Source organism: Pelobates fuscus, chromosome 7, assembly GCF_036172605.1.
Source record: "Pelobates fuscus isolate aPelFus1 chromosome 7, aPelFus1.pri, whole genome shotgun sequence".
NCBI lineage: Eukaryota > Metazoa > Chordata > Amphibia > Anura > Pelobatidae > Pelobates > Pelobates fuscus.
The window spans coordinates 84,267,435-84,287,023 of NC_086323.1; the positions used below are offsets into that span (position 1 = coordinate 84,267,435).

The 19,589-nt window shown below is 40.7% G+C and overlaps 1 protein-coding gene across 2 annotated transcripts in view; it reads left to right on the top strand.

Annotated features, from left to right (window-relative positions):
- Positions 1-3,876, top strand: part of LOC134567970 (flavin-containing monooxygenase 5-like) — an 82,675-nt gene extending 78,799 nt beyond the window's left edge. For both annotated transcript variants that reach the window (XM_063426158.1, XM_063426157.1), the window contains exon 9: positions 3,179-3,876. In XM_063426158.1, the coding sequence (XP_063282228.1) occupies positions 3,179-3,518 (340 nt within the window). In that variant the 3' untranslated portion in view covers positions 3,519-3,876. The remainder of the gene's footprint in view (positions 1-3,178) is intronic.
- The last annotated feature ends 15,713 nt before the right edge of the window (positions 3,877-19,589 follow it).

The window sequence follows — 19,589 nt, forward strand, 5'->3', positions numbered from 1 at the left end:
CGACCTACTAACGATGGCAACAAACGGTGCCCGGGGACCGACCCAGGACACCATGAGACACAGAATGGTACAGTCCGGTTCCAATTCGACGCAGAAAAACTTGTGCCGACCATGGGGCCTACATCAGAGCAAAGCCTGAGGTCCAGGGGAGTCGGCCGATCACCCGGCACAGGACACGCTCACAAGCGAGACCTCCACACAGCCCTGCCACCCCCCCCCCCCCCCCTCTGGACCGGTGGGGGATATCCCGGTCCTCACTGGGGGTGACTACCCCCCCAAAATTGCCTGACCAAGCGACGATGTCTAAAGCACAACATGGAGGGCGAGGCCCAAGCAAGATGGCGGCACGGATGCAGCCTACAACAAAGCGCCCACTTACTGAGCCTCCTAAGCGTACATGGGAGTTCTATGACTGGCTCCGAACCAGCCTCTGGACACAGCTAAACACCTGGAGACTGACCTTCAAGCAGGTGATGAGAGCGGTAGCGGGATGGATCCGCCCGGCAATCCGACGCCACCTGGGAGTAAATCCCCCTCAAGCCAGAACGGCCCCCCGACGGAACCGGAGCCAAAGGCCAACACAGCGGGAAACAGTGCAAGGCTGCTTGGACACCAGAGTCAATGCCCCCAAGCACCAGAGCGAGAACCGCTGGAGCACCCAACCTGCTCGCCCTTCAGTGGCCCCAGCAACCTATGCCCAGCGTGACACGCTCCCGCACAGGAGAAATCATGGTACCGACCGCGACGCTTACCGGGATGTGGTGAGGTCAGTTGCAGGAGGGAACCCCAGGCGGAGGACCCCTCTACAACTCAAAGAAGGGGGTACCTTTGAACCATCCCGGAGCCGAAAGGAGGGAGAGTGCTGCCCCCACCGTCCCACGACCCTGGAGAAGCCATCAGCTAGCAATCAGACCACACCGAAACTGGGTATTGGCTAAAGCAAGCACTGGACTGAATACTTGAGGCGGGTGGCCGCCGGCTGCACCGGACACTGAACACTGAAAATCCGGTGATCCCCCCCTCTATTAACTCTTACGCGCTGTGCAATCTGCCTATATATGTTTTGCAAACTGCAACCCTAGGCATCTCATCTCTTCTTACACTTATGTAGCCTTAGTTTATACGCCTAGACCCACAGTTTAGCCTACCTACCATGCATATACTAATAAGCACTTGCCACATAAGATAGATACACTAGCAAAGTACTGTGCATGTTACTAACCTAGGTCAGTCATGTATATTAACCTCTTGCACCCGCAACTCTTGCTATAGCGATCTACATTTACCAATAATCACAATATACATTGTAAACCAACACTGTTTAGATATCAAAAGCATAGATATAGCCTAAATTAACCATATAGCTACCTACACAAGCGACTGTTTCTACTTGTTATTATTATAAAATGTGCTTGTTTTTCTTATGCCCCGCATATTGAGCGTGGGAAAAGTTGGAGGACTGCTCTTTGGGCACCTCCTACCTGCCTGTGATATATATGTGCACAACAAAAATAAAGAATTAAAAAAAAAAAATAACATGGATCCATTTCGCTCAATGCCGTTTCAGTTTAGTTGATTAATTAATTAATTTTACAGCTGAATTAAACAGTTCTGAGCAAAATGAAAGAGGCTAAATGTTCTTTAACAAATAATAAACAAACCCCTGTGTGTTCTTAGAAGAGCACTATAGGGTCAGGAACACAAATGTGTATTCCTGACCCTATAGTGTTAAAACCACCGTTTAGGTCAGTGCTCCTCAACCCTCTCCTGAAGGAAAACATAACAGTCCAAGATTTAGGTATTATCCGGGTGTGCCTGAGGTGTTTAGAAAAAGACAAAAAACACCTGAGAATCAAAGGTGTTTTTAGTTTTTTTGGTTTTTTTAAACACCTTAGGTAACTCTTTAGGTAATTATTGATTTAGGTGGGTTCCCTCCCCTTAGCCCCCATTAAAAGGTACAACTTAAGATAAGGCCAGGGACTAAAGAAAGTATTTAGAAAATTGAGCAGACTAGGTGAGCCAAACGGTTCTTATCTGCCGTCACATTCTATGTTTCTATGTAAGAAAACTTACCTCATTTTGGGGTTCTGCCAGTGCTGGCTCTGCCCCGATCTGCCTTCTTGCAGACATCATCAGAATTTAGGATTTCAGTCGATCCAATGCTTTCTCTTAGGGAAATCATTGGATTGGCAGAAATCGGCAGGGAGGTGGGATGGGAGCGGGCCAAGCACCAGTTTGGTCAAACATCCACCTCCTCATAGATATGCATTGAATCAATGCATCTCTATGATGAAAGTTCTGCATCTCCATTCAGAGCATGGAGATACTGAATGGCAGTGCCAGGAAGAACCTCCAGTGGCCATCTGAGAAGGGGCAATGTAAACATTGCCTTTTCTTTAAAAAGGCTGTGTTTGCATGAAAATTACTGCAGGTAATGATTATACTCACCAGAACAACTACATTAAGCTGTAGTTGTTCGGTTGACTATAGTGTCCCTTTAATGAACACTATGTCACCTGACATCCGCAAACTCCCATCAACATTGTATACTATATATTTGAACTGTGATCCAAAATGTGAAAAAAATATGTGATCCATTCAGTGCTAAAAAAGTATTAACAGGCCAGAGCAACAGAAAAAAAGTTTGTGAAAAAGCTAATGAACATTTTACTAAACATTAACCAATTTAAATTTATAATATGATATATTTTAATTTTGTGAAGCTCTCTGTTTTATAGATTAGTTATCACACGTAACGCACATGTCACAGTTTATGGAAACTGATAGTAATGTATCATTGTGCCTGGATGAACTACAAATAATATATTTGTTTACTTTTGCATTTGTACATACATAAACTTTTATGTTATCCAACATCAGCCTCAATTTTTTTTTTTGTACAAACTTTTCAAATAATTCATTATATTAGGATAAACATTTAAAAAAAAAATTTTTTCAAAATATTACAATTGTATAATATATTACAAATATATATCTATATATAAAAATATTTTTCAAAATATTCAAATAATTTTAAAAGTTTATCTAAAAATATTAAATCATTTAAAAAACATATATAAACAAATATTAAATCAAGGCCATCATTGGAAATGTGGTCACTTTTTTTTTCCATGTATTGCATTCTTTACTTTAGCTGTGATATTATTCTCATTGGCAGCTACGTGCACAGTCCACGTCACACCATACAAGTGGATTACATGGACTACATGGATGAACTTGCAGAATTGTTAGGCGTAAAACCAGACATGACCAAACTCTTTCTCACTGACCCCAAGCTGGCTTGGAATGTATTATTTGGACCATGCACACCATACCAATACCGACTTTTTGGTCCTGGAAAATGGGATAAAGCAAGAAAGGCCATCCTGACTCAGTGGGACCGGGCTTTGAAACCAATGAAAACTCGGTGTACAGAACCTTCCAATGGCAATTCTGTTTTCAATCTAATGGTTTTAGGGATAGTGGTAATTTTGTTTGCATGGTTTTTTTACTTCTAAATGTCAAATAATATCTAGTCTAGCTATCTAACCCCAATCACGACCAAAGGTTTTCCGAGATTCCAACCATTCGTGATGAGGCCTTTTTGACACTTGTTTTTTGTTTTGTTTGTTTTTTACCATAATTCAACACCTTAAGTAGGTACAATATTTTGTACACTGAGTGAATTATGGTTTTAAAACTAAATATTGACAAGTCAGCCATGCTGAGACTATAATTTTAATAGCCATCACAGATTCTAAAATTGCTACAGAAATCTTTACACATATTTGATGAAAGTAGACCAATCGGATTATTTAAGTATAAGTATTTTAACAGTTGTCACTTAACCATTGTATCACCAATTCATTGGGCAGAATATATATATATATATATATATATATATATATATATATATATATATATACCGGTATATATATATATATGTATATATGTGTGTGTGTGTATATATATTTCTTTGCAGAATAATGTGAATATACAAATGTAAATGTTTGAAATATGGGACTATGGCCATACTGCAATTGGATACTGTAAATCTAATTGATGAACATTTCATTATTTTATTAATTAAATAATTTGTTTTAATATGGGGGAATGGACAGTTTGCATTTCCCAACATTTTAGCTAAAACATAGGCATTAACATTACATGAAAATTAATTTTGCATCAATCATAAATACATAATTTTTTTTAAATACCTGTTTCATGAAAGGAAAGTGGAAGGATCTGGTTTAATGGCAAATGTATATTAATTAAAAAAAGTTAGAAAATTACTTGTCTGTTCGTCATTTGTCACACCAAATGGTTTTAGTAGTGCTCCAACTATTGTTTACAAAAAGCTAAGGATAGTAGTACTCCGCCAGCTAAAATGCATGTCTGGGGTCCACATTTACATAATCAATGTCAGTACTTGTATAGCATCTCCACATTGAGTCTCCATTGATTTTAACCCCATCACTACTAAGCACATTTTGATTTGAATATACTAGCATAACATATATTTGAATCAAGGAATACATGCATAGCTGGCATATAAACTTATCATAACTCAGCAATTTTGAGTATAGATTGCTTTACAGAAAAAAGTAAACATTTAAATTATGTAAATTTGCAAAAATATGTAAACATGTTTATACTTGATATTAGATGTACTATGCATTGAAGGGGTAAATGGTTATTCCACTCCACTTGATGGACACATGTCACAGCTGACTTGGTAGTGGTATGTTTTCTTCGCAAATAAAGACATTTTGCATTTTACTTCATAGTCTCAGTTTAACTCATAAACGTTTGAAATTGTCATCATAAAAAGGCCATGGTGTACTTAAATCTTAAACAAAAGACAACAAACAAAATCGTATACTGGTCAAGCCACAAATTACTAACTGATTACTTGCTTACAAATGTATAAGAAATGTAAAAAAAATCGAATTAAAAACTGCCTGCAGATGAATATAAAAAGTATTTCACTCAATTGATAGCAAGCTAAATAAATATATAGTACTGCTAACTTTGTCGGTACATCCTCCATCAAAGAGTTTGAAATACAAACACTAACTCCCAGCAGATAACAATGTGATCATATAATCTAACACACTGTTGTCTAAAACAGGAAATTGTTTTAGGAATTTAACATTTTACCCAGTACAAGACTTTTTTTGTATAAACAAGTAAAACAATATTTAGGGAACTTGGAATCTCATATCTGATATTTATCAAAATGTTAAAGGCTACCAAAGAGTCATCATTGATGTAGACATGATCATAATCCTACCACTCTGATACTTCTCTACACCAGTTTTATTGTTGAATTGATGAAAAGGGCTCTTTATCTTATGTTAAAGGGAACCTTTCATGCCTAACCCTCCCTCTGTCAGGATCTCCTTACAGTGGTGGGTGTAAAACCCAGCTCAAGTCTGCCCTCACTCCTCACTGATTTTCCTTGCATGGAGAATTTTCCCAAGCAGGACAAACCTTCTCCATGATGCTGAGATGCTGGCTTCGATGCCAGCATGCCAATGTGTGAATATTAGAGAAGTACTGGATACCGCAATCACCAAATAACCCAGGTGCTCTGAAGCTCTGAGCTAGCTTGATAAAGACCAGTTAAGGTCGAACCATTGCTGCTTATGCCCCAATAAAGCTCCTATTTCTGTTATCCCGGAGAGCGTGAACCATAATGTGTGAATGTCTTTTATACTCCTGAGCCAGCGCAAACAGCATGCACTGTGGTTGCTATAGGTGGAAAGTAGATAGCACTTCCTGCGAGAGGTCTCTTCTGCTCTCCTTGTCAATTAATTCTTCGGCATAGAGTCTATGCCAAAGAATTGATTGACAGGTGTGAGAAAAAAACTATTTTTAAATAGTTTTTTCTCCCCGTCTATATATTTTCCTTTTTAAGCACCCCATTTTTGGTAATCAGAATCCTAATGAAGAGGAGTTATTGACTTTATAATGAGAATGCGGAAAACTTGATAAAGACTTGAAAACACTTTGTGTATGGGAGGATGTATGGCACATTTACATTTGTTGAATTTCCATTTATCCGGTCTTAATTTCCACTTGCCAATAGCTAGTGGGCTAGTGGAAATTTGGAGCCCTGTGACTCACATGCCCTTTATTAGAATTGTCTAGGCACTTTGATGCCTGTGAACTTTATCCTGAAATTGTAATTGAAAAGTACTAAAGATGAAAACAAACTAATACAAAATGATTTACTTTCTTGAGTATGCAAGTACCCCACAATGTATCTTCATAAAAAGTTATAAATAAATTTTCAAACAGAAAAAAGATATGCACTACTAAGCTCTACACCCAAGTGATGTTACGGAGCTCCACAATGGTCCAATCCAATGTTCCTCAAAGGGGTGCAATGGGTCACTAATTTTCATGCATGCTGTGTGCTGCCCTTACATTCAAACTTTCACCTAGGAAAACATTTAATCAATGCTTTTCTATGAGTCTTCTGTGTCACATGCCCAAGGTTTACTCAGTCAGTGCAGTGGTAGCACCTGTAGTCGCTGTCATTCTGTCATGTGTTTGACATATATGTATGTGTTTGCTCATACATACATACATATTTTCTGCAGTTTGTGTTGTCCTGCATGCTAAGGCTAGTTGCTCCCCGCCCTGCTCATCACTGGTTTGTTAACTTAAATGTTATTCAACATTCTGCTTATCTCTAAAGACTTTCTCTGTTATTTTTGCTCCCCCCCCTTATTTTATTGATACTCACCCGAATGTCTTGCTTGACCAATCCTCACCTCTTCTGTGCATCTCCATTCCATAGCTTTTATTGCAGTCCTGTTTTGACCCTATCATTAGTGATGTCCCGAACGGTTCGCTGGCGAATAGTTCCTGGCGAACATCGCTTGTTCGCGTTCGCCACGGATGGCGAACATATGCGCTGTTCGGTCCGCCCCCTAATCGTCGTCATTGAGTAAACTTTGACCCTGTACCTCACAGTCAGCAGACATATTCCAGCCAATCAGCAGCAGACCCTCCCTCCCAGACCCTCCCACCTCCTGGACAGCATCCATTTTACATTCATTGTGAAGCTGCATTCTTAGTGAGAGGAGGGACAGTGAAGCTGCTGCTGATTTGATAGGGACAACTCATATCTGGTGTAACAGTAGTGTACATTTTAAAAAAAAATAAAATTTTGACTGTAATAGATTGAATAGCAGTTAGTTGTCTGCCAGCGTGTGTGTCAGGCTCACAGCGTATACTGTGCCCACTTGCCCAGTGCCACCACTCATATCTGGTGTCACAATAGCTTGCATTTAACAAAAAACTACTTTTTGGACTGTAATATAATAGCAGTCAGTTTTCTTCACGCGTGTGCGTTTCAGGGCCTGCCAGGGCACAGTGTCACACCAGTGCAACTCATATCTGGTGTAACAGTAGTGTACATTTAAAAAAAAATAAAAAATACAATGTTGACTGTAATAGATTGAATAGCAGTTAGTTGTCTGCCAGCGTGTGTCAGGATCACAGCGTATACTGTGCCCACTTGCCCAGTGCCACCACTCATATCTGGTGTCACAATAGCTTGCATTTAACAAAAAAAAAAACTTTTTTGACTGTAATATAATAGCAGTCAGTTTTCTTCACTAGTGTGCGTTTCAGGGCCTGCCCAGTGCCACCACTGACTCATATCTGATGTCCCAATAGCTTGCATTTTAAAAAAACAAAACTTTTTTGACTGTAATATAATAGTAGTCAGTTTCCTTCACGCATGTGCGTTTCAGGGCCTGCCAGGGCACAGTGTCACACCAGTGCAACTCATATCTGGTGTAACAGTAGTGTACATTTAAAAAAAAATAAAAAATTTTTTTTTGACTGTAATAGATTGAATAGCAGTTAGTTGTCTGCAAGCGTGTGTGTCAGGCCTACAGCGTCTACTCTGCCAACTTCTGCCACTGCACAGTGCCACTCATATCTGTTGTCACAGTATCTTGCACGCAAAGTACCACTAATCGAAAAAAAATTACAGGCAGAGGCAGGCCACCCCGCAGGGGCCGTCGTGGTCGTGGTGCTGTGATTCCCTTTGGCTCTAGAATAATGCCCAGTTTTCAGAGGCCACGTACCCTGAACTTGAAAAGTTCTGAGTTGGTGAATGAGGAAAAAATAGAGAGAATGTGTCAAACTGCTGAAATGGATTGGGGGATAACCCCTACTAAATGAAATATATGCAAAGAAGAGAATACAAGTAAACCTGGAGGGTGCACACACAATATGTCCCGGTACACCTGCAGGATACTAGTATAGAGGTCAGCAGTCCCAATAATTAAAATATAACTTTTAATAATCAATTTAAAACAAGTGTCAAATAAAAAAGAAAAAAAGATTTTAAAAATCAATAAGGACAGAACTCACAATAGTAAGGAGAAAGAAGATATGGTTGCCAAAGTCATGGAAGGAAAAATACCACACATATAATAGTGGCAAAATAGTAGAAGCACAGGAGGGAGGAGGTTAATAGAGACAGTCTAAACTCCAAAAGAACCCCAGCGTTCCCCTTACTTTCCTAAAACAACCAAATCTCCAAACTAACGAAATCACTGACTCCTAACTGGTGAGCTGCACTAATCAGCCGAACGGTAGAAATTTATGCCTGCTCGAGGAGTAGCTGTCCTAACTAAAAACCAAATTGGATAAAGAGATCTCGAGAGGGTTGACTGTGTATAGAATAATAAATCTCCCAGGAGCGTCCTCCCTAACTGTCAATTTCACCCTCCCCTCAGTTCGTCCCGACGCGCGTTTCGCCGACTGGCAGCTTTTCAAGGGAAGTCAGTGATTTCGTTCGTTTGGAGATTTGGTTGTTTTAGGAAAGTGAGGGAATGCTGGGGTTCTTTTGGAGTTTAGACTGTCTCTATTAACCTCCTCCCTCCTGTGCTTCTACTATTTTGCCACTAGTATATGTGTGGTATTTTTCCTTCCATGACTTTGGCATCTTCTTTCTCCTTACTATTGTGAGTTCTGTCCTTATTGATTTTTTTTTTAAAATTCTTTATTTTTGTGTGCAACAAAGAAGTAACATACAGGCTGGTAGCGCCACAACAGCATCTACAAGCTTAATGTGGTCGAACATTTGTATACAGTGTCATGGCATGAGAGACAATTGCACTTTTTTAAGTTAAAGAAACATGCTTCATTATAGATAATAGTAGAACACTTGAATAATAAACATAGTGATGCAAGCTCTAGTAAGTGACGTTAAGTGAAATAAAATGGGTAAGTGATGCTTAACAGTTAGCTGCGTAGATCAAACAGTGTCTCAATGACATAGAGCGTTCTATATCTGCCTTAAGCAGCTACACGAGTATCCTTAAGCTGCTCTAGTCTACAGTGTATGTAGTGCGGGTACAGAGCGCTAGATAGTTAGACATGCTAGCGTAATTAGATTAGGTAGTAGCTTAAGTTAAGCAGTGTGCCTATTTGTATTGAATTCAGAAGTAGCCACCTTGTTCTTTGAATCTGCAAATACTATTTGAACACTATATGCATAATTATTGGCATTTGTAGGTAAGACAGAATAACATGAAAGGACTGAAGATTAATTATATAGGTTAATTTAAAACATTGCTTCTCTGTCTTATAATGCTAACCCGGCTAGGGCGAGTAGTCATTCTAACAAGTGGGTATATTAAGTATGCATTAGATTCCGCTGTTTATTTTGATATATAGTGATGTCGATAACGTAAACATAAACAAAGAATCTTGTGATATTTTTAACCACTCGGTTTTACAAGGGGTTTGAGTGGGCAGGGCAGAGTGACAGTCCTGCCATCCGAAGTGGGTCTCTCAGGGGTGGGCTGCACCTTTGGGCAGGGTACAGACCCGAGAAACTCTGCAAGTTGCTGCTCAGATAATTAGACAGGTTTGTGTCCATATGTCAGTCCCAAAGGCTCACAGGAGAGTCTGAACTCGTCGGGTGTCCACTAGGATATACCAGGACTGCAGTGCCATCAGTGCCCGTGCCATGAGACAGTCCGGAGCTTCTTGCCCATTCATCCAATGCCTTGTCTATGTGGTGGTCGGTGTTTGCTTGGCAGTGGGTATGTATCATGTCGGAATGTACCTGTCAGCCAGACGTGAAATATCTCTGTGTCCGGGTGCCTCATGGTGCTCCTGGACGCAGGTCCGCCATCTTGTGGGCCTTTGTTTGTCCGGGTCCCGTTTGTGAGGCAGGTGTCTCGCCGGTCAGTCTTAGTTGCTGGGTTCCCCGAATAGTCAGCAGTTTGGGTGCGCCAGTGGTGTGTGCCCTTTTGTTTGGAGGCATAACTGCTGCTGTTGGGGGGGCTGCTGGTTCGCGGTGCCGTTTATTACTGGAAGCCGGATCCATGCCTCCATGTCTCTTAGCGCTTGCCTGTAGAGTTGACTTCGGGAGCTGAGTTTCCCCCAGAGGTAAGCGCTGAACCTCTTGTAAAATTCCAGAGTGTACTGGGGTGGTTTGGTGATTGCGCATTTTGTTTTGGTCTGCTGTGGGGCCGCCATCTTGGCTAGGCTCCGATTGCCCTGCATGCTGCGGGGTTTCGTCGCTTGGGCTTTCTGAGGCGTGGGGAAAGTCGTCCCCAGCGAAGACCGGGATGTCCCCCTCCGGTCCATAGGGGGGGGGGGGCAGCAGGGCTTTGGTATTTTCCCGCTTGGGAGCGCTTTCCGGGCCGTCTCTCCCGGACCTCGGGTCCTGCTCTGTAGTAGGCCGCATGGCCGGCGTCTGTTTTTTTTTGTTTTGTTTTTCGGCGTTCCGGTGCCGGGCAGGTATCTTTGGATAGCTTGAGTCCTCCTGTGCCCTTTGCTGGTCACCGTTTGCCGCTAGTGCTGTCCATTTGCTCGTTTTCATCAATTTTTCGTCAGTTGCTGCAGCAGCTCTAGGATTGTGCGTCCGGCCATCTTGGCTGTCAGGCCCCGCCCCCCCCTGTCCTTATTGATTTTTAAAAAATGTTTTCTTTTTTATTTGACACTTATTTGTTTTAAATTGATTATTAAAAGTTATATTTTAATTATTGGGACTGCTGACCTCTATACTAGTATCCTGCAGGTGTACCAGGACATATTGTGTGTGCACCCTCCAGGTTTACTTGTATTCTCTTCTTTGCATATATTGAAAAGTTCTGAGGACATAGTTGACTGGCTAACACAGGACACCCAATCTTCTACAGCTTCCGCTCGGAACCTTAACGCACCATCCTCCTCCAGCTTAGCTTGGGGGCACCTCTCAAGTTACCACTCGCCCGCCTGCCGCCACCACCAACACTAGCACCACAGCCGCTTCACTTGGTATGTCAGAGGAGTTATTTACACATCAGTTGGAAGAAATGAGTGATGCGCAACCATTATTGCCAGAGGATGTAGATAACAGGGATATGTCTCAGTCAGGCAGCATTACACACGTATGGTGTGATGATGATGATGTTGTACCCGCTGCTGCTTCCTTTGCTGAGTTGTCAGATACAAGTGAAGCGGTTGATGATGACGATTCGTCCGTGGATGTCACGTGGGTGTCTGCTAGAAGAGAAGAAGAACAGGGGGAAAGTTCAGATGGGGAGACAGAGAGGAGGAGGAGGAGACGAGTTGGAAGCAGGGGGAGGTCGTCGCAAGGAGCTAGTGGCACAGTCAGACAGCATGCATCAACGCATGCTGTTGCCACCACCAGAATGCCGTCATTGCAGAGCTCAGCAGTGTGGCATTTTTTTTTGTGTGTCTGCCTCTGACAACACAATGCCATTTGCAACCTGTGCCAAAAGAGTCTGAGGCGTTCAAAAAATGTGTAGCTATTGGGACACCGCAGTGGAAGGTACCCGGCCGAAATTTCTTTGCACAAAAGGCAATCCCCAACCTGTACTCGATTGTGCAAAAGGAAGTAATGGCATGTCTGGCACACAGTGTTGGGGCAAGGGTCCATCTGACCACTGATACCTGGTCTGCAAAGCATGGTCAGGGCAGGTATATCACCTACACTGCGCACATGTCACAGTTTATGGAAACTGATAGTAATGTATCATTGTGCCTGGATGAACTACAAATAATATATTTGTTTACTTTTGCATTTGTACATACATAAACTTTTATGTTATCCAACATCAGCCTCAATTTTTTTTTGTACAAACTTTTCAAATAATTCATTATATTAGGATAAACATTTAAAAAAATTTTTTTCAAAATATTACAATTGTATAATATATTACAAATATATATCTATATATAAAAATATTTTTCAAAATATTCAAATAATTTTAAAAGTTTATCTAAAAATATTAAATCATTTAAAAAACATATATAAACAAATATTAAATCAAGGCCATCATTGGAAATGTGGTCACTTTTTTTTCCATGTATTGCATTCTTTACTTTAGCTGTGATATTATTCTCATTGGCAGCTACGTGCACAGTCCACGTCACACCATACAAGTGGATTACATGGACTACATGGATGAACTTGCAGAATTGTTAGGCGTAAAACCAGACATGACCAAACTCTTTCTCACTGACCCCAAGCTGGCTTGGAATGTATTATTTGGACCATGCACACCATACCAATACCGACTTTTTGGTCCTGGAAAATGGGATAAAGCAAGAAAGGCCATCCTGACTCAGTGGGACCGGGCTTTGAAACCAATGAAAACTCGGTGTACAGAACCTTCCAATGGCAATTCTGTTTTCAATCTAATGGTTTTAGGGATAGTGGTAATTTTGTTTGCATGGTTTTTTTACTTCTAAATGTCAAATAATATCTAGTCTAGCTATCTAACCCCAATCACGACCAAAGGTTTTCCGAGATTCCAACCATTCGTGATGAGGCCTTTTTGACACTTGTTTTTTGTTTTGTTTGTTTTTTACCATAATTTTAAACCATCAACACCTTAAGTAGGTACAATATTTTGTACACTGAGTGAATTATGGTTTTAAAACTAAATATTGACAAGTCAGCCATGCTGAGACTATAATTTTAATAGCCATCACAGATTCTAAAATTGCTACAGAAATCTTTACACATATTTGATGAAAGTAGACCAATCGGATTATTTAAGTATAAGTATTTTAACAGTTGTCACTTAACCATTGTATCACCAATTCATTGGGCAGAATATATATATATATATATATATATATATATATATATATATATATATATACCGGTATATATATATATATGTATATATGTGTGTGTGTGTATATATATTTCTTTGCAGAATAATGTGAATATACAAATGTAAATGTTTGAAATATGGGACTATGGCCATACTGCAATTGGATACTGTAAATCTAATTGATGAACATTTCATTATTTTAATAATTAAATAATTTGTTTTAATATGGGGGAATGGACAGTTTGCATTTCCCAACATTTTAGCTAAAACATAGGCATTATCATTACATGAAAATTAATTTTGCATCAATCATAAATACATATTTTTTTTTTTAAATACCTGTTTCATGAAAGAAAAGTGGAAGGATCTGGTTTAATGGCAAATGTATATTAATTAAAAAAAGTTAGAAAATTACTTGTCTGTTCGTCATTTGTCACACCAAATGGTTTTAGTAGTGCTCCAACTATTGTTTACAAAAAGCTAAGGATAGTAGTACTCCGCCAGCTAAAATGCATGTCTGGGGTCCACATTTACATAATCAATGTCAGTACTTGTATAGCATCTCCACATTGAGTCTCCATTGATTTTAACCCCATCACTACTAAGCACATTTTGATTTGAATATACTAGCATAACATATATTTGAATCAAGGAATACATGCATAGCTGGCATATAAACTTATCATAACTCAGCAATTTTGAGTATAGATTGCTTTACAGAAAAAAGTAAACATTTAAATTATGTAAATTAGCAAAAATATGTAAACATGTTTATACTTGATATTAGATGTACTATGCATTAAAGGGGTAAATGGTTATTCCACTCCACTTGATGGACACATGTCACAGCTGACTTGGTAGTGGTATGTTTTCTTCGCAAATAAAGACATTTTGCATTTTACTTCATAGTCTCAGTTTAACTCATAAACGTTTGAAATTGTCATCATAAAAAGGCCATGGTGTACTTAAATCTTAAACAAAAGACAACAAACAAAATCGTATACTGGTCAAGCCACAAATTACTAACTGATTACTTGCTTACAAATGTATAAGAAATGTAAAAAAATCGAATTAAAAACTGCCTGCAGATGAATATAAAAAGTATTTCACTCAATTGATAGCAAGCTAAATAAATATATAGTACTGCTAACTTTGTCGGTACATCCTCCATCAAAGAGTTTGAAATACAAACACTAACTCCCAGCAGACTACAATGTGATCATATAATCTAACACACTGTTGTCTAAAACAGGAAATTGTTTTAGGAATTTAACATTTTACCCAGTACAAGACTTTTTTTGTATAAACAAGTAAAACAATATTTAGGGAACTTGGAATCTCATATCTGATATTTATCAAAATGTTAAAGGCTACCAAAGAGTCATCATTGATGTAGACATGATCATAATCCTACCACTCTGATACTTCTGATACTAAGCACCCCATTTTTGGTAATCAGAATCCTAATGAAGAGGAGTTATTGACTTTATAATGAGAACGCGGAAAACTTGATAAAGACTTGAATACACTTTGTGTATGGGAGGATGTATGACACATTTACATTTGTTGAATTTCAATTTATCAGGTCTTAATTTCCACTTGCCAATAGCTAGTGGGCTAGTGGAAATTTGGAGCCCTGTGACTCACATGCCCTTTATTAGAATTGTCTAGGCACTTTGATGTCTGTGAACTTTATCCTGAAATTGTAATTGAAAAGTACTAAAGATGAAAACAAACTAATACAAAATGATTTACTTTCTTGAGTATGCAAGTACCCCACAATGTATCTTCATAAAAAGTTATAAATACATTTTCAAACAGAAAAAAAGATATGCACTACTAAGCTCTACACCCAAGTGATGTTACGGAGCTCCACAATGGTCCAATCCAATGTTCCTCAAAGGGGTGCAATGGGTCACTAATTTTCATGCATGCTGTGTGCTGCCCTTACATTCAAACTTTCACCTGGGAAAACATTTAATCAATGCTTTTCTATGAGTCTTCTGTGTCACATGCCCAAGGTTTACTCAGTCAGTGCAGTGGTAGCACCTGTAGTCGCTGTCATTCTGTCATGTGTTTGACATATATGTATGTGTTTGCTCATACATACATACATATTTTCTGCAGTTTGTGTTGTCCTGCATGCTAAGGCTAGTTGCTCCCCGCCCTGCTCATCACTGGTTTGTTAACTTAAATGTTATTCAACATTCTGCTTATCTCTAAAGACTTTCTCTGTTATTTTTGCTCCCCCCCCTTATTTTATTGATACTCACCCGAATGTCTTGCTTGACCAATCCTCACCTCTTCTGTGCATCTCCATTCCATAGCTTTTATTGCAGTCCTGTTTTGACCCTATCATTAGTGATGTCCCGAACGGTTCGCTGGCGAATAGTTCCTGGCGAACATCGCTTGTTCGCGTTCGCCACGGATGGCGAACATATGCGCTGTTCGGTCCGCCCCCTAATCGTCGTCATTGAGTAAACTTTGACCCTGTACCTCACAGTCAGCAGACATATTCCAGCCAATCAGCAGCAGACCCTCCCTCCCAGACCCTCCCACCTCCTGGACAGCATCCATTTTACATTCATTGTGAAGCTGCATTCTTAGTGAGAGGAGGGACAGTGAAGCTGCTGCTGATTTGATAGGGACAACTCATATCTGGTGTAACAGTAGTGTACATTTTAAAAAAAAATACAATTTTGACTGTAATAGATTGAATAGCAGTTAGTTGTCTGCCAGCGTGTGTGTCAGGCTCACAGCGTATACTGTGCCCACTTGCCCAGTGCCACCACTCATATCTGGTGTCACAATAGCTTGCATTTAACAAAAAACTACTTTTTGGACTGTAATATAATAGCAGTCAGTTTTCTTCACGCGTGTGCGTTTCAGGGCCTGCCAGGGCACAGTGTCACACCAGTGCAACTCATATCTGGTGTAACAGTAGTGTACATTTAAAAAAAAATAAAAAATACAATGTTGACTGTAATAGATTGAATAGCAGTTAGTTGTCTGCCAGCGTGTGTCAGGATCACAGCGTATACTGTGCCCACTTGCCCAGTGCCACCACTCATATCTGGTGTCACAATAGCTTGCATTTAACAAAAAAAAAAACTTTTTTGACTGTAATATAATAGCAGTCAGTTTTCTTCACTAGTGTGCGTTTCAGGGCCTGCCCAGTGCCACCACTGACTCATATCTGATGTCCCAATAGCTTGCATTTTAAAAAAACAAAACTTTTTTGACTGTAATATAATAGTAGTCAGTTTCCTTCACGCATGTGCGTTTCAGGGCCTGCCAGGGCACAGTGTCACACCAGTGCAACTCATATCTGGTGTAACAGTAGTGTACATTTAAAAAAAAATAAAAAATTTTTTTTTGACTGTAATAGATTGAATAGCAGTTAGTTGTCTGCAAGCGTGTGTGTCAGGCCTACAGCGTCTACTCTGCCAACTTCTGCCACTGCACAGTGCCACTCATATCTGTTGTCACAGTATCTTGCACGCAAAGTACCACTAATCGAAAAAAAATTACAGGCAGAGGCAGGCCACCCCGCAGGGGCCGTCGTGGTCGTGGTGCTGTGATTCCCTTTGGCTCTAGAATAATGCCCAGTTTTCAGAGGCCACGTACCCTGAACTTGAAAAGTTCTGAGTTGGTGAATGAGGAAAAAATAGAGAGAATGTGTCAAACTGCTGAAATGGATTGGGGGATAACCCCTACTAAATGAAATATATGCAAAGAAGAGAATACAAGTAAACCTGGAGGGTGCACACACAATATGTCCCGGTACACCTGCAGGATACTAGTATAGAGGTCAGCAGTCCCAATAATTAAAATATAACTTTTAATAATCAATTTAAAACAAGTGTCAAATAAAAAAGAAAAAAAGATTTTAAAAATCAATAAGGACAGAACTCACAATAGTAAGGAGAAAGAAGATATGGTTGCCAAAGTCATGGAAGGAAAAATACCACACATATAATAGTGGCAAAATAGTAGAAGCACAGGAGGGAGGAGGTTAATAGAGACAGTCTAAACTCCAAAAGAACCCCAGCGTTCCCCTTACTTTCCTAAAACAACCAAATCTCCAAACTAACGAAATCACTGACTCCTAACTGGTGAGCTGCACTAATCAGCCGAACGGTAGAAATTTATGCCTGCTCGAGGAGTAGCTGTCCTAACTAAAAACCAAATTGGATAAAGAGATCTCGAGAGGGTTGACTGTGTATAGAATAATAAATCTCCCAGGAGCGTCCTCCCTAACTGTCAATTTCACCCTCCCCTCAGTTCGTCCCGACGCGCGTTTCGCCGACTGGCAGCTTTTCAAGGGAAGTCAGTGATTTCGTTCGTTTGGAGATTTGGTTGTTTTAGGAAAGTGAGGGAATGCTGGGGTTCTTTTGGAGTTTAGACTGTCTCTATTAACCTCCTCCCTCCTGTGCTTCTACTATTTTGCCACTAGTATATGTGTGGTATTTTTCCTTCCATGACTTTGGCATCTTCTTTCTCCTTACTATTGTGAGTTCTGTCCTTATTGATTTTTTTTTTAAAATTCTTTATTTTTGTGTGCAACAAAGAAGTAACATACAGGCTGGTAGCGCCACAACAGCATCTACAAGCTTAATGTGGTCGAACATTTGTATACAGTGTCATGGCATGAGAGACAATTGCACTTTTTTAAGTTAAAGAAACATGCTTCATTATAGATAATAGTAGAACACTTGAATAATAAACATAGTGATGCAAGCTCTAGTAAGTGACGTTAAGTGAAATAAAATGGGTAAGTGATGCTTAACAGTTAGCTGCGTAGATCAAACAGTGTCTCAATGACATAGAGCGTTCTATATCTGCCTTAAGCAGCTACACGAGTATCCTTAAGCTGCTCTAGTCTACAGTGTATGTAGTGCGGGTACAGAGCGCTAGATAGTTAGACATGCTAGCGTAATTAGATTAGGTAGTAGCTTAAGTTAAGCAGTGTGCCTATTTGTATTGAATTCAGAAGTAGCCACCTTGTTCTTTGAATCTGCAAATACTATTTGAACACTATATGCATAATTATTGGCATTTGTAGGTAAGACAGAATAACATGAAAGGACTGAAGATTAATTATATAGGTTAATTTAAAACATTGCTTCTCTGTCTTATAATGCTAACCCGGCTAGGGCGAGTAGTCATTCTAACAAGTGGGTATATTAAGTATGCATTAGATTCCGCTGTTTATTTTGATATATAGTGATGTCGATAACGTAAACATAAACAAAGAATCTTGTGATATTTTTAACCACTCGGTTTTACAAGGGGTTTGAGTGGGCAGGGCAGAGTGACAGTCCTGCCATCCGAAGTGGGTCTCTCAGGGGTGGGCTGCACCTTTGGGCAGGGTACAGACCCGAGAAACTCTGCAAGTTGCTGCTCAGATAATTAGACAGGTTTGTGTCCATATGTCAGTCCCAAAGGCTCACAGGAGAGTCTGAACTCGTCGGGTGTCCACTAGGATATACCAGGACTGCAGTGCCATCAGTGCCCGTGCCATGAGACAGTCCGGAGCTTCTTGCCCATTCATCCAATGCCTTGTCTATGTGGTGGTCGGTGTTTGCTTGGCAGTGGGTATGTATCATGTCGGAATGTACCTGTCAGCCAGACGTGAAATATCTCTGTGTCCGGGTGCCTCATGGTGCTCCTGGACGCAGGTCCGCCATCTTGTGGGCCTTTGTTTGTCCGGGTCCCGTTTGTGAGGCAGGTGTCTCGCCGGTCAGTCTTAGTTGCTGGGTTCCCCGAATAGTCAGCAGTTTGGGTGCGCCAGTGGTGTGTGCCCTTTTGTTTGGAGGCATAACTGCTGCTGTTGGGGGGGCTGCTGGTTCGCGGTGCCGTTTATTACTGGAAGCCGGATCCATGCCTCCATGTCTCTTAGCGCTTGCCTGTAGAGTTGACTTCGGGAGCTGAGTTTCCCCCGGAGGTAAGCGCTGAACCTCTTGTAAAATTCCAGAGTGTACTGGGGTGGTTTGGTGATTGCGCATTTTGTTTTGGTCTGCTGTGGGGCCGCCATCTTGGCTAGGCTCCGATTGCCCTGCATGCTGCGGGGTTTCGTCGCTTGGGCTTTCTGAGGCGTGGGGAAAGTCGTCCCCAGCGAAGACCGGGATGTCCCCCTCCGGTCCATAGGGGGGGGGGCAGCAGGGCTTTGGTATTTTCCCGCTTGGGAGCGCTTTCCGGGCCGTCTCTCCCGGACCTCGGGTCCTGCTCTGTAGTAGGCCGCATGGCCGGCGTCTGTTTTTTTTTGTTTTGTTTTTCGGCGTTCCGGTGCCGGGCAGGTATCTTTGGATAGCTTGAGTCCTCCTGTGCCCTTTGCTGGTCACCGTTTGCCGCTAGTGCTGTCCATTTGCTCGTTTTCATCAATTTTTCGTCAGTTGCTGCAGCAGCTCTAGGATTGTGCGTCCGGCCATCTTGGCTGTCAGGCCCCGCCCCCCCCTGTCCTTATTGATTTTTAAA